The 12,725-nt window shown below is 36.3% G+C and overlaps 1 protein-coding gene across 28 annotated transcripts in view; it reads left to right on the forward strand.

Annotated features, from left to right (window-relative positions):
- Nucleotides 1-12,725, forward strand: part of MPDZ (multiple PDZ domain crumbs cell polarity complex component) — a 225,062-nt gene that overhangs the window by 87,064 nt on the left and 125,273 nt on the right. For all 28 annotated transcript variants that reach the window (XM_020969728.1, XM_078152490.1, XM_078152491.1 and 25 more), the window contains 2 exons: nucleotides 4,411-4,606; nucleotides 6,497-6,586. In XM_020969728.1, coding sequence (XP_020825387.1) covers nucleotides 4,411-4,606; nucleotides 6,497-6,586 — 286 coding nt within the window. The remainder of the gene's footprint in view (nucleotides 1-4,410; nucleotides 4,607-6,496; nucleotides 6,587-12,725) is intronic.

Consider the following 12,725-nt stretch of genomic DNA (forward strand, 5'->3'; position numbering starts at 1 on the left):
AATCATTTAACCTCACCAAGCCACAGTTTCCTCATTGGTAAAAAGGGAATAATCCTTGTACTACCTGATTTATATAACACAACAAGGTTGTCATGAAAGAAAAAAAGAATTGTAACTTTAAATTACTCTATAATTATGACATTAATAGTGACCTTTTTTTTTGAGAATGGGTTTGATTTTTTTTTGTTTATTTTTACTAGGCAATGGGATTAAGTGACTTGCCCAGGGTCGCACAGTTAGTAAGTGCCAAGTGTCTGAGGCTGTATTTGAAATCAGGTCCTCCTGACTCCAGGGTCGGTGCTCTATCCACTGCACCACCTTGCTGCCCCAGTGACATTCTTTTTTAAGCTTTTATTTAGTATGTTATTTTTCCCTAGCCATATGTAAAAACAATCTTTAACATTCATCTTCAAAACTTTGAATTCCAAATTCTCTCCTTTCTTCCCTTATTATTCCCCCCCCCCCGAAATTCCATATTGGTTATACGCATATAGTCATGCAAAAAAATTCGTAGTAGTCATGTTGTAAAAGAAAACTCAAGAAAAATAAAGTTAAAAAAAGTATGCTTCAATCTATACTCAGACACCAACAATTCTCTCTCTGGGGATGGATAACATTTCTCATTGCAAATCTTTCAGAGTTGTCTTGTGGATCATTGTAATGCTAAGAATAGCTAAGTTATTCACGACTGATTATCTTACGATGTTGCTGTTACTTTGTACACAGTACATTTCACTTTGCATCAACTCATGCATGTCTTTCCAGGTTTTTCTGAGAGCATCTTGCTCATCATTTCTTATGGTACAACAGTATTCCATCATAATCACATACCACAGCTTTTTCAGCCATTCCCCAGTTGATGGGCATCCTGTCAACTTCTAATTCTTTACCCCTGGAAAAGAGCTACTATAAATATTTTGTACATATAGGTCCTTTTCTTTTTTGTTTTTTATCTCTTTTGAGATACAGACCTAGTAGAGGTATTTTAATAGCATTCTTTTTGACTGATACATAATAATCTTTGTTAAAGACAAGTTGAGTATTACATTTGCTTAAGAAAGTTACTATAAACTTTCCTACAAACATCAGAAAAGGACTTCAGAATATTACTATGTTTAGTTTGAAGTTAAATGCTGCCTAGTATGGTCTATTAAGTCATTTTGAAGGTATTGGGTGTATGAGTAACTGGTTTGATGCCATCTCGCTTGGGGTGGGAAATTAAGAACTTTTAGAACTTTACATTTACCCACTAGAAAAATCCCAAATTATTTGTAGTAAAGAATTGACGTATCTTGGCAGCAGTCTGTGACATTAATGGATAGGTTGAATCTCTCTTTTGTGATCCATTTTGCATTAAATGATTGGTGCCTTATAGTCCTAGTGATTGAGGTACCATGGTCGAGTCTATATCTCTATATATCCTGGTATATATATGAACATAGAGCAACCAAAACTGGTCAGGGCTCCACAATCTTACTTCTACTTGGCATTTACCTTAGGAAGGAAGTATTTTTAAAGTGCCTACTATGTGCCAGCCACTATACTGTTTTACAAATATTTCATTTGATCCTCACAACAACCTTGAGAAGTAGGAACTGTAACTATCCCCATTTTACAGTTGAAGAAACTGAGGCAAACAGATGGGGTGACTTGCCTAGAGTCACATAACTTTTAAGTGTCTGTGGTCTTGAATTGAGATATTTCTGACCCTAGGACCAGCACTATCCACTGTACCACTTAGCTGCTTCAAAGACCTTAACCAGGTAGAAACTACATCCTTGAATAGTTAGGGATACTTTGCTGCCTGTTACTATTCTTAAAGAAAAAATAGTCTTTCCTCTTCATGTATGGAGTAGGGGGAAAGAAAAGTGGGAGGGAAGATTATATTTTTTAAGTATGAGCTATAGTTTCTGAGAATGGAGGAGAAAGTACCTATTTTGTTTTCTTTAGACTATTTGATGAATTTAAATTATTGAAGTTAAATGGATAAGTGGGCATACAATCTATTTTGATATGCAGCTGTGCTATGAGAGAAAACACAGAATTGTGAAACTAAAAATGAAAAAGCAACTCAGCTTAAATTCTTTGGTATTTTGGGGAATTCTGTGTAATCATGAAATATATATATATATATATATATATATATATATATATATATATATACATACATACATACATATGTGCATATATATACACATATATTGTGTATTTAGAATTGGATTTTTGCCACATCCTTTTTATGAACATAATTCCAAGGACTTATGTTAATCTTGTAGCTAATCCCCTCATTGGTATGTGGAAGTGATTTGGGGTTCTCAAAGGTTGTACTGCTCAGTTCCTCTAAAGCAACAAGAGCTTCACATATGGAGCCAGCAATGTATTTTCTGTCTGTAGTCTGGGCACCCATCTCACTGAGTGTGAAAAGGCTACTGGTTCGTCACCGGCTTCTGAAATATGGCATACCATAACTTATTAAGGAGTTCATAAAGTCATGGATGCTGATCTACACTGGTGGAGAGAGAGCCCTTGTCAAAAAAATCATGAGTCTTGACAAGTATTGAAGTAGGATCATGAATCTTGAGTTGGGAGCAATCTTATAGATCATCTAGTATGACACCTCCTTTTTTCACATGAGAACACTCAGGTCCTGAGCGGTTTGATGATTTGTCTAGAGAGTTATATAGGTAGTGAGTAGCAGAGTCAGGATTTGAACTAAGTTCCTCTTGCTGCAAATATGGTGCTATTTCTACTGTGACTTTTTAATTTAGCAAATATTTACAAATTGTATATATGTATGTGTATATATATAAAATAATGAATTGATGAATAGGTTGGACTAGCTAACCCCTATGCATGGAGGGCTCTCCCTCCTCATTTTTTTCTCTTGGTTTTCCTGGCTTCCTTCAAATCCCAGCTAAAATCCCACCTTTTATAGCAACCATTTGCCCCTCTTAATTTTAATATGTAGATATGTTCCTATATGTTTCTACATATTCTGGCTCATAATAGGTGCCTAATAAATGTTCATTGACTGATTGACTGACATGATATTGCCTCACTGCCTCTCTGCCTTTGAAAAGGTTGTCCTTCATTCTTGGAATGTCCTCTCACCTCACTGTTACCTCTGAGAATCTCTAATTTTCTTCACAGGAAACTGAAGGACTTTCTTGACCCCCACCCTCAGATGTTAGTGTCTTCTCCAACAACCTTGTATTTATTTTGTACCTTTTTTATTTATGCATGTATTTGTACATGATGTCTCTCCCTTAAGAATGTAAGCTCCTTGAGTTCAGGGCCTATATACTTTTGTCTTTGTGTCCACTAAGCTTAGGAGTTACTGAATAAATGCTCGTTGACTGAATATTTTATCTCTGTATGTGAATGAGATGTCTTTATGTATCCTATATCTTATGGTGTGGAGAGTGACCCTGGCTTTTCAGAGGCTGTGCCAGTGGAGTACATAGGTCCAACAATAGGCTATCTATTATGGAAGGACCATGCCAGCTAGCTTCATTCCAGAAGGATGGCTACTGAGTAGAGAATTTTTTGGCCACAACAGTTCATATAGATGATCTATCAAGGAGAAGAAGGGCTGCAGTCTCTGCCAATATAGGGAATACTGTCATTGATAATATCATGAGTCCTCAAAATATTGAAAAAGAATGTATGTCTATATCCCAGGATGAGTTTATTGATGGCACTGACAGTGCTTTATAGTCACACAGGTTTACCAACTGGTGTCATGAAAATTTAAACCCTTTCCTACATATGTTTATGTCCTTTTTGTTTTTGACTTGAGCAATGTATAATGGCTTAAGGATTGCAGAAGATCTAAAAATTATTCACAGTGTTATTGTGTATAAAATAATTTCAAAATGAAAAAAAGTGTGAGACAGTGATTATAGACCACATATAATCACTATTTCATCTAATTTTCTTTTTATTTTAGAATTTTTGGCATTAACTATGGATTAAAAAAGGAAGGTGATTAATTTTTTTTTGTTTTATCCACTACAGGCTTGATTTTAGATAAATAAAAACAATTATAAGCATGGGTTTACATTCCTCTTACCTCCTGGAGTAATTTATTTCTCACTATATAGCAAATATCTGGTATTCCATTATATTGTTATTGGTGTATGTGTTATCAATTAATCAATCGATAAGCATTTATTAAGAGCTTATTATATGCCAGGAATTATGGTAAGGGCTGAGTATTCAAATGCAAAACAAAAAAAAATGAAATAATCTCTGCCCTTTATGACTTCCTAAAGTCTTATCTCCCCTGCTAAAATGTTAGCTTCTTAAGGAGAACTGTCCTGTATTTTACTGTATCTTTCATAGTGCCTAGCATATTTGTTGAATCAAGAGTCATGTGTTTATTCTTCATCTGACCTCCCTTTCTCTAAGGTGGATGGCACGGATCTGCAGGGCTTTACAAACCAGCAAGCAGTGGAGCTTTTACGACATACAGGACAAACTGTGCGACTGGCATTGATGAGAAAAATCACTAAATCAGAAACCCAGTCCAGGTCTGATGAGGACTTGGACACTCCTGTTACAAAGGACATTGTTTTGTCTGCTCCAGGTCTTAATATGAGTAAAGGTAAACCCGCATTAATTATAATTTCTTTTCAAGGCTAGGCTTAAACAAAATAAATAAAAAAATCAATCTCCCATGCCTTCTTTTTTTCTACCCAAGTCCTGTTCTGATGCTTTAGTATAGTATGGAGGTGATCATGGGCTCTCAAAGCTAAAAGCTCACAAACTTTGATAAATAAAAGGTAGTAAAAGCTAGAAAGGTTTTTAGAATGCCTCTGGTAACAAAAATGCTTTCCCAAGACTGTACACCTAACTAAGGGTAGAGAGGTACATTACCAGAAGGTTAGCTATCAAATGATGAATTTTTTTGACATGAATCCATCTGAGAAGGTATGAAAGCTTTACTTGTCTCTGTTAGGGGAGAGAATATTTACATGGATGAAATCACATAGCTTTTGAGGTTGAAGAAGTGGTACACTTATTCCATATAGGCTCTCAAGGATATGAGAAGCAGTGTGGGGTAATGGATTTGAGAAATCTGTGATCAGTCTCCGGCTTTGACATATCATCTTTGTGATTCTGGCCAACAGGCTGTGTGTCATGAGGATTAGAATGGGAGCTTTAGAGTCAGAAAGATTTGTGTTTGAATTCCTCTTAGACACTTAATAGCTGTAGAACCCTGGACAATTTACTTAACTTTACTCTGACTCTCTTTCTCTATCTGTAAAATGGGGATAATATAGTTTCTGCCTCACTGTGTTGTTTAGAAGACCAAATGAGGTAATATTTGTTAAGGATTTTACCAACTTAAAGCAGTCTGTTGTTGTTTAGTGGTTTTTCAGGTGTGTCTAATTTTTTGTGACCCCATTTGGGTTTTTTTTTTTTTTGGAGTGGTTTGCTATTTCCTTCTCCAGCTAATTTAAAAGATGAGGAACTGAAGCAAAAAGAGTTAAGCGACTTGCCCAAGTCATACAGCTAGTAAGTAGCTGAGGATTTGAACTCGGAAAGATGAGCCTTCCTGATTCCCAGCCCAGTGGTGAAATACATTTCTTATCCTCACATTCTAATGGGGGAAGACACATTAGAAAAAAGGCTGTAAAAGATAGTGGGTGGGAAACAGAGCAAGAGAAGGTAGTGTACCCAGCATAGGTACATGAAGTCCTGTAGCCAGGTGGGAAATTATGAGGTATCCACCTTGGGCTCCCTCATTAAATAGAGGATGTGGCAAGAACTCTCTGATGTTTACTCTCCACCTTCTGTAGTCAAAGGGAAGGAGAGGTGTAAGGGGTAGGGGATACTTTAAAGATTTTAGTTTCAGAACTGATACGATCTTCTAGGAAGATGATATTTTCAGGAGACAGCATTCACATCCAGGTGAGTAGCAAGGGGGGAAGTGAAGCACTATTTAAGTGTTTTTATTATATAAATATATGCTATTATGATTAATATTGTTAAAAAAAAGAAAATTGGTAAAGAAGGAATACCTTGAAACAGAGTGGTGCAGTTGACGATAGAATGGCATTTTTCTACAAGACAGAAAAATGATGATCCATTTTTGAAAGTAGGAAAATTTACTTAATCTTCCTTCAACTGAATCTTACAGATTTTTTTGTTTATTTTTCTTCCTTGCACCATATTGTTATTTGTATTACATGTGTTTTCATATATATGTGTATATATACACATGTATTTTCATATATATATGTCTATGTGTATTATATATACATATATGTACATATATAATATGTATGTATTTATGTATGTGTTGTATCCTTTAATAGATGGTAAGCTGGGGAAAGACTGCCATTTTCATTTCTGTATCCCTAGCACCTAACAGAGCAATTTGCACAGAACAGTTACTTAATACATGTTTTCTGAATTGACTTTGCTATTGAAGAATGCATGTATCATGATTGTATTAAAAACAAAAAAATCAAACACGTTCTGTTTTTAGAAAACTGTGACAAGGATGATGTTTCCCCAACAGTGGAGATAAATACCAGCACGTTGCAAACTGGAGAAACTGAAAAGCATCCAGAACCAAGTTAGTATATGCTGTGTGTGATTTTTAAGAAAAGAAATACTTTTCATGTAATTTAAACACAAACATGATTAATAGATACAGGGAATGAATACATAGTTGATTTTGTACTTGCCTTCTGGGTTGTTAAGTTTTCTTCCCTGTAGATCAGTGTTCACAAAGGAACCTTTGGACTTCAGGCAGTTTTGTTGACACTTGAACAATGATGTTTTCAATTGGCAAACACTTAATTAAAGACCTGCTGTGGGCAAAGCCTACTTCAATCCATTAGGGACACATTGGCAGAGACTAGGGCAAGCAAATATAAGAGATATCCTGAAAGATTTCTAGATAAACACTAGAGAATCTGTATGTCAACAAGTCCTTTGCAGTTAAGCTACTTACTTTGCTAAGACTAGTACATAGGCTTTTGAACTTATATCCCAATGTTCTTTTGGTTCTCCGAAAACCAGGAGTTTATTCTGTAAAGGTTCTAGTCTCTGTATTGTCCAAAACTGAGGGGAAAACATAACTTCTTTCCTAGGAAGCAGCCTTCTTGAATTGATTAAACTTTTTTAGGGGTTTCACATATTTTAAAATAGTGGGTTCCATGATAATGTGACATTAATATATTTCAGTGCTCTAGCATTGCTGAGATTGTGGCTGGGTTGCTTTACCACATGATAGTGTCTGGGGGTGACTTAGAAGGATCCAGACTAGTTCTAGAGTAGCTTAAAGGACTCTGTTGATATCCTAATTCTGGTACCATCTTGGAGTGGATCATGTTTGATGGTGAACCATGAAGTTTTAGATTGCTTCTGGTTCTCTCTAATATCAGAAACAAAAATATGCATGTATGTGTACATATACATACATACATATGTATATGTATGTATGTGTGTATGTATACACACTTGCTAACGTCTGCACAATACCTCAATCATCAATAAGCATGGACAAACCCTAAACTTAACAATTAATTGATATTGCTATGCTTCCGGATGGTCTTAAAAATTCCTTCCCTGAAAGGTCAGTTCAGAACAATTCATTAGACATTTAATTAGGCACCAATTACTTTCTTTTTATTTGTTTTTCAAAATTAATTTTTATTGACAGCTTTTACCTTTACACAGCCAAAACTTCTCCCAATGTTCCCTTTCTGCTCCCAGAGTGTTATCTCATATAACAAAGAATATTTCTAAAGGAAAAGAGGAAAAATATTTTAGAAATCTGTCAAACTGATCAATTTATCAAAAAATGTTGGAAAATATATGCAGTGTTCCACACTACTGGGCTTTCCACCTCTGCAAAGGAATGAGTACCCATTACTTTGCTGTTAGATATTGGAGATACTAAGATGAAAATGGTATCATCCGTTCCCTTAAGGAACTTACAGTCTACTGGGACTATTTGACATCAGCACAGTTAAATATAATATCAAGTGGGGTAGGCAGGCAACAAATACTTATTAAATGCTTACTATGTGTCAGACACTGTGCTAAGCCTGGGAAATACAAATATAAGCAAGAAGAAAGAGTCTCGGCCCTCAAGAAGCTTAGATTCTAATGTGTGAGGACAGCACACCAAGAAAGGCTGAAAAGTGTGTGTGTGTGTGTGTGTGTGTGTGTGTGTGTGTTTGTGTGTGTGTGTGTATGTGTGTGTGTGTTAGGCTAGGGGGAGAAAAGAGGTGGTGATGCTGGTGAAGGTACCTGGTGAAGTCTGGAAAGTCAGAATCACAGATAGGAGTTTGGCCAACCTGGTCCCCTTCCCAAAATGGAGAGGCCCAGGAGGAACTTACCAATTGAAGAAGGAGGACAGTATGGCAGATGGATATTCTAGGGGAAGGAAGCCCAAGGAGCTGAAGGCTATTCCATAATGAGACTGTAGCAGAGGCATTGTTGAAGTTCAGAAATTTAGAAGTGCAGCTGGGTGGGGTCACAACAAAGGAGAGACCTGGACAGTGATGTAAGGAATTTTGATGGACAGAATCTTCTTGTCTTCTCATGCTTTGCTGCTCTGACTCTTGAATCAGCTCATTATTCTTATTTGGACCTTTGTTCTTTAGTTTCCTAGTCCATCACACCTATTCTGCTTTCACATGGTTTGGTCTTGGAATCAGCCATTTCATAGAATCACAAAGTTTTGAAGTTGGAAGGGACCTTAGAGTCTATTTAGTTCAACCCATACCAAAAGGAATATCTACTCTAACATGCTCAGCAAGTGGTTACATATCCTCTGCTTTGAAGCTCTCCCATGAGCTCTTCCCATACAACCCATCCTACTTTTGGACAGCTCCAATTGTTAGGAAAATTTTCCTGATAACAAGCCTAAATTTACCGCTTTGCAACATCTACCCACAGCTCTAGGCTTCTGGGTCCAATTAGAATAAGTTTAATTTGTTTTCCAGATGACAATCTTTAATATATTTAGAGACAATACTCCTATCATAATATAACATGGACTCAAAGCCATGATCACCATTGGAGTTTCCCCTTTCTAGAGGTTCATCAGTGTCCTTAAAATTGTGGCACCTTAGAACTGAACATAGTTCTTCAGGCAGTCTGTCCAAGGGTGAATACAGAGGGACTATTACCTCATTATTAATAGAATGTGCCTCTCTGTCATAGCCCAATGTTGTACTAGTTTTTTGGCTCCCAAATGACATTCACTCAAACTGAACTTGCAGTTCACTAAAACCCCCCATTACAGCAAAAACTGTCTAACCATGCCTTCCATATCCTCAACTTGTGACATTTCTTTTGTACTCAGATAAGATTTACATGCAGCCCTGTTGAATTTCATCTTCTTAGTCATCCCTGTGTTTTAGCCTATTGAGATTTTTTTTTCAGATCCTGTCTTTGAATATCTCTCCCCTTTAGTTTTGTGTCATCTGCTCTTTTAGTGAGCATGCCAATTATGCTTTTATCCAGATCATTGATAAAAGTTTTAAATTGCTTAAGGCCAAGGACAGACATCTGGGGCACTATGGAAGGGTAAGGGATGGGAAGGCAATACACATTTATATGGTGCCTACTCTGCCATACATTGTGCTAAGCACTTTACAGACATTTCACTGGCAATGTCCTGCCATGAGCAACTACTCTTTAAGTTGACTATTCTACTAATTTTAATCCCTTTAATTGTGTTATCATAGAGCCCATAATTCTCTGTTTTTTCCACAAGAGTAATATCATAGGACTTATCAAATGTTTTGCTAAAATCTAGTTAAACTTTATCTATTTCAGGGGTTTTTAACTGTTATTGTGTCCTGAACCCTTCTGGCACTCTGGTGGCACCTATGGACCCCTTCTCAGAATAATATATTTAAATGCATAAAATTAAAAAAAAAACAGGATTACAGAGGAAGCTAGTTATATTGAAATACAATTTTAAGATATTTTCAAAACCAATTCGGTTGCCAGGACAAAAACCATGTTCTTTGTCATTATTCTAAACTTCTACGTTAATAGTTCCATCAAAAAAAGGAAATTTTAGTTGGGCGTGACTTCTCTTGATGAAGCTATTCTGGTCCAGCAACAATAGAAGTCAGAATTACTGATATATAGTTTGTGGGATCTGTTCTCTTGCTTTTTTTTTTTTAATAGGAACTACATTTGCCCTTCTTCAATCTTGTAACACCTTTCTCGTTTTCTGTGATTATTCAGATATCACCGATAGTGTAGTCACATCTGCAACTTCTTTCAGGAGCCAAGGAATGTAGTTCATTTGGGCCAGATGATTTGAACTGAGCCAGGGCAGCTAGGAGTTCTCTTACTATGTCCTTATTGGTCTTGGATTTCAGCTCCCTCTCAGACATTGTTGTTCTGTCATTTCCAGTGTAAAAAGTCATTCTCCTTGGTACTCAAGGAAGAAACAAAATAATAATTTAGCAGCTCTGTCTTTTCTCTGTTGTCAGTTGCCATTATCCTGGCCATCCCAAGCAGAAGGTCTATCACTTCTTAGATCTTCTTTCCACCAATATAGTGAAAAAATTCTGTTTTGTTGACCTTGGCTTTCTTTCACAATTTCAGCTTATCCTGATCTTTACTATTCTTGATAATATTTTAGTACTATTATCTAATGTTCATCCTCTCTTACCTGCCCTTGCTTCTATCTTCAATTCAAATCTTTTGAAAAATCTATGTTTATTGTGAACACGTTGTGCATCCTCATTGTTTTCTTCAGACAACCTATAAGTTTCCTCCTTACTGAAAATTTCTCCCTTGTCTTCGAAATTTTCATTCTTAAGAGTTTCCTATCCCTAACTATCTTCTAAACTTTTTGAAATCTGTTTTCCTAAAAGCAAGGGTACATGGGCAGACTACTCATGCCTCTCCTTCTGCATGACAAACTAGTGGTCACTCCCCCCCCCCAAACAAACATTTTCAGCCTCAGTAACCTGAAGGGTTGTGAATCCCTTAAGCACATGGATAATTTCTTATTTATCTCTGCCTATCTCAGAGACTCCAGCCCAGTGCTTTGCAAATACTAAACTTCTTTGAATGAATAAATAAACTTGGTTACTGCTGTCTCTGAAGTTTTTTGAAATGGTATATTTAGAATTACCAATTTAGAAATACCACAAGTTGCAAAATAAAGTTTCCTGAATTCTTAGTGTCCCAATTTAAATTAATGAGGCTGTTTAGCTTACAGAAAAGCAGAGACTGAATAGACCTTAAAGAGTCAGCAGTTAGTAGTTCAACAAGAAAAGCACTTTCCAATAAAGAACATTTTTGTTGAACAATAAAACTCCCCTTTGGGGTGAGTTATTAAACTAAGGACTATGTTTTATAGAGCAATAAGGATGTAGTAAGCAGGAAAAATAAACCCAAACTTGGCTTTACTTGTTTGCATTATCTGCTGAAGCCTTGGGAAAGATTTTCATTTTAGTTGTTTGGACTTGTTAACCCTGTAAATATGTTGACATGACAACAGACTTTCATTTGGATAGCAATTAAGTGGTACCTGTAGGTATTACGGTCATTTCATACCTTTGGCTGAAGTTCTACCATAGGAAACATTTAATCAAAATTGAGTTGTGTTCTTGCTTTAAGAAAACCAATATACAAAAATCCAAACTTGTAAAAGATAAATTAGTGCATAATGATTTACCTTATGAAAAAGGACTTATCACTTCATAGTCTTTCAATATCCAATTTCCCTAATGAAATGAAAATAAAATTTAATTTACACAAAGATATTGTATACACAACTCATTGGAAACCCATCTGTTGTGTAAATCAAGGAACTATATTATTATCAGAATCTTTTACCAAACTTAAGAGTGGCCTCAGAATAAAGTCTGCACTTGGTTGTAATATAATATATACACACATACACAGAAACTGACCTATGTCCAGAGAGATGCACCTCTCTGTAATTAGGGATCAGACTGGCTGAAATTGAGGGGATGGGGAGAGGGTCCTCACCTGAATTTTGATGTATCACTGTTTTCTGAAAGAGGACTATGTGAGTAATATAGGGTGAAATTACCTACATCTGCAATGAACACAATAACCAAAACAATGGCATCCATTAGAAAGTACTGGTGAGACATTCAGGCTCTGTGCATTTGGCTTTGATGAGTCAGGCTGGCAGAGGAAGGCAACAAAAGTAGTTTTCCCCATAGACAGGGTTTTATTTATATTGCTTATTTGAAGCCACAGCCAATGCTTCTAGTTTTAATGGTTATAAATGGCCCTAAATGTTTCTCTGAAATTAGACGAGGCAGTGAAGGGTGGGAGTAAGGAGCAGTATGCAGGTAGTCTTCTAATAGAGCACTTTCCAAATCCAGGCTGTATTGGAATGTATACCTACTGAAAGAATCCAAGGGAAGAGGAGTGATCAACAGGGATATGTTAAGTTTGTTAATCAGTCGGTTACCAGGCACTGTTAAACACCTACCATCAGCCAGGCACTGTCCTAGACATTGAGGATTCAAATACAAAAGTGAGGTAACTCTTGTCTTCAAGGAGGTTATATTCTGCTGAGTCAAAAAAAGGATTCCCAAAGAAACTTGAGCTGGGTTTCAGTATGAAATAACCATGGGTTGCTAGGAAGAAAATAAGAGAGCATTATAGGGAACAGCATGGGAAAAGGTACAACCAGGCATGAGTGGGATATAAAAAAGGTTATAATAAGACTAACTTAAAAGGGGATATTT

The sequence above is a fragment of the Phascolarctos cinereus genome, unplaced genomic scaffold (genome assembly GCF_003287225.1).
Source record: "Phascolarctos cinereus isolate Bilbo 61053 unplaced genomic scaffold, phaCin_HiC Scaffold_4;HRSCAF=312, whole genome shotgun sequence".
Lineage (NCBI taxonomy): Eukaryota > Metazoa > Chordata > Mammalia > Diprotodontia > Phascolarctidae > Phascolarctos > Phascolarctos cinereus.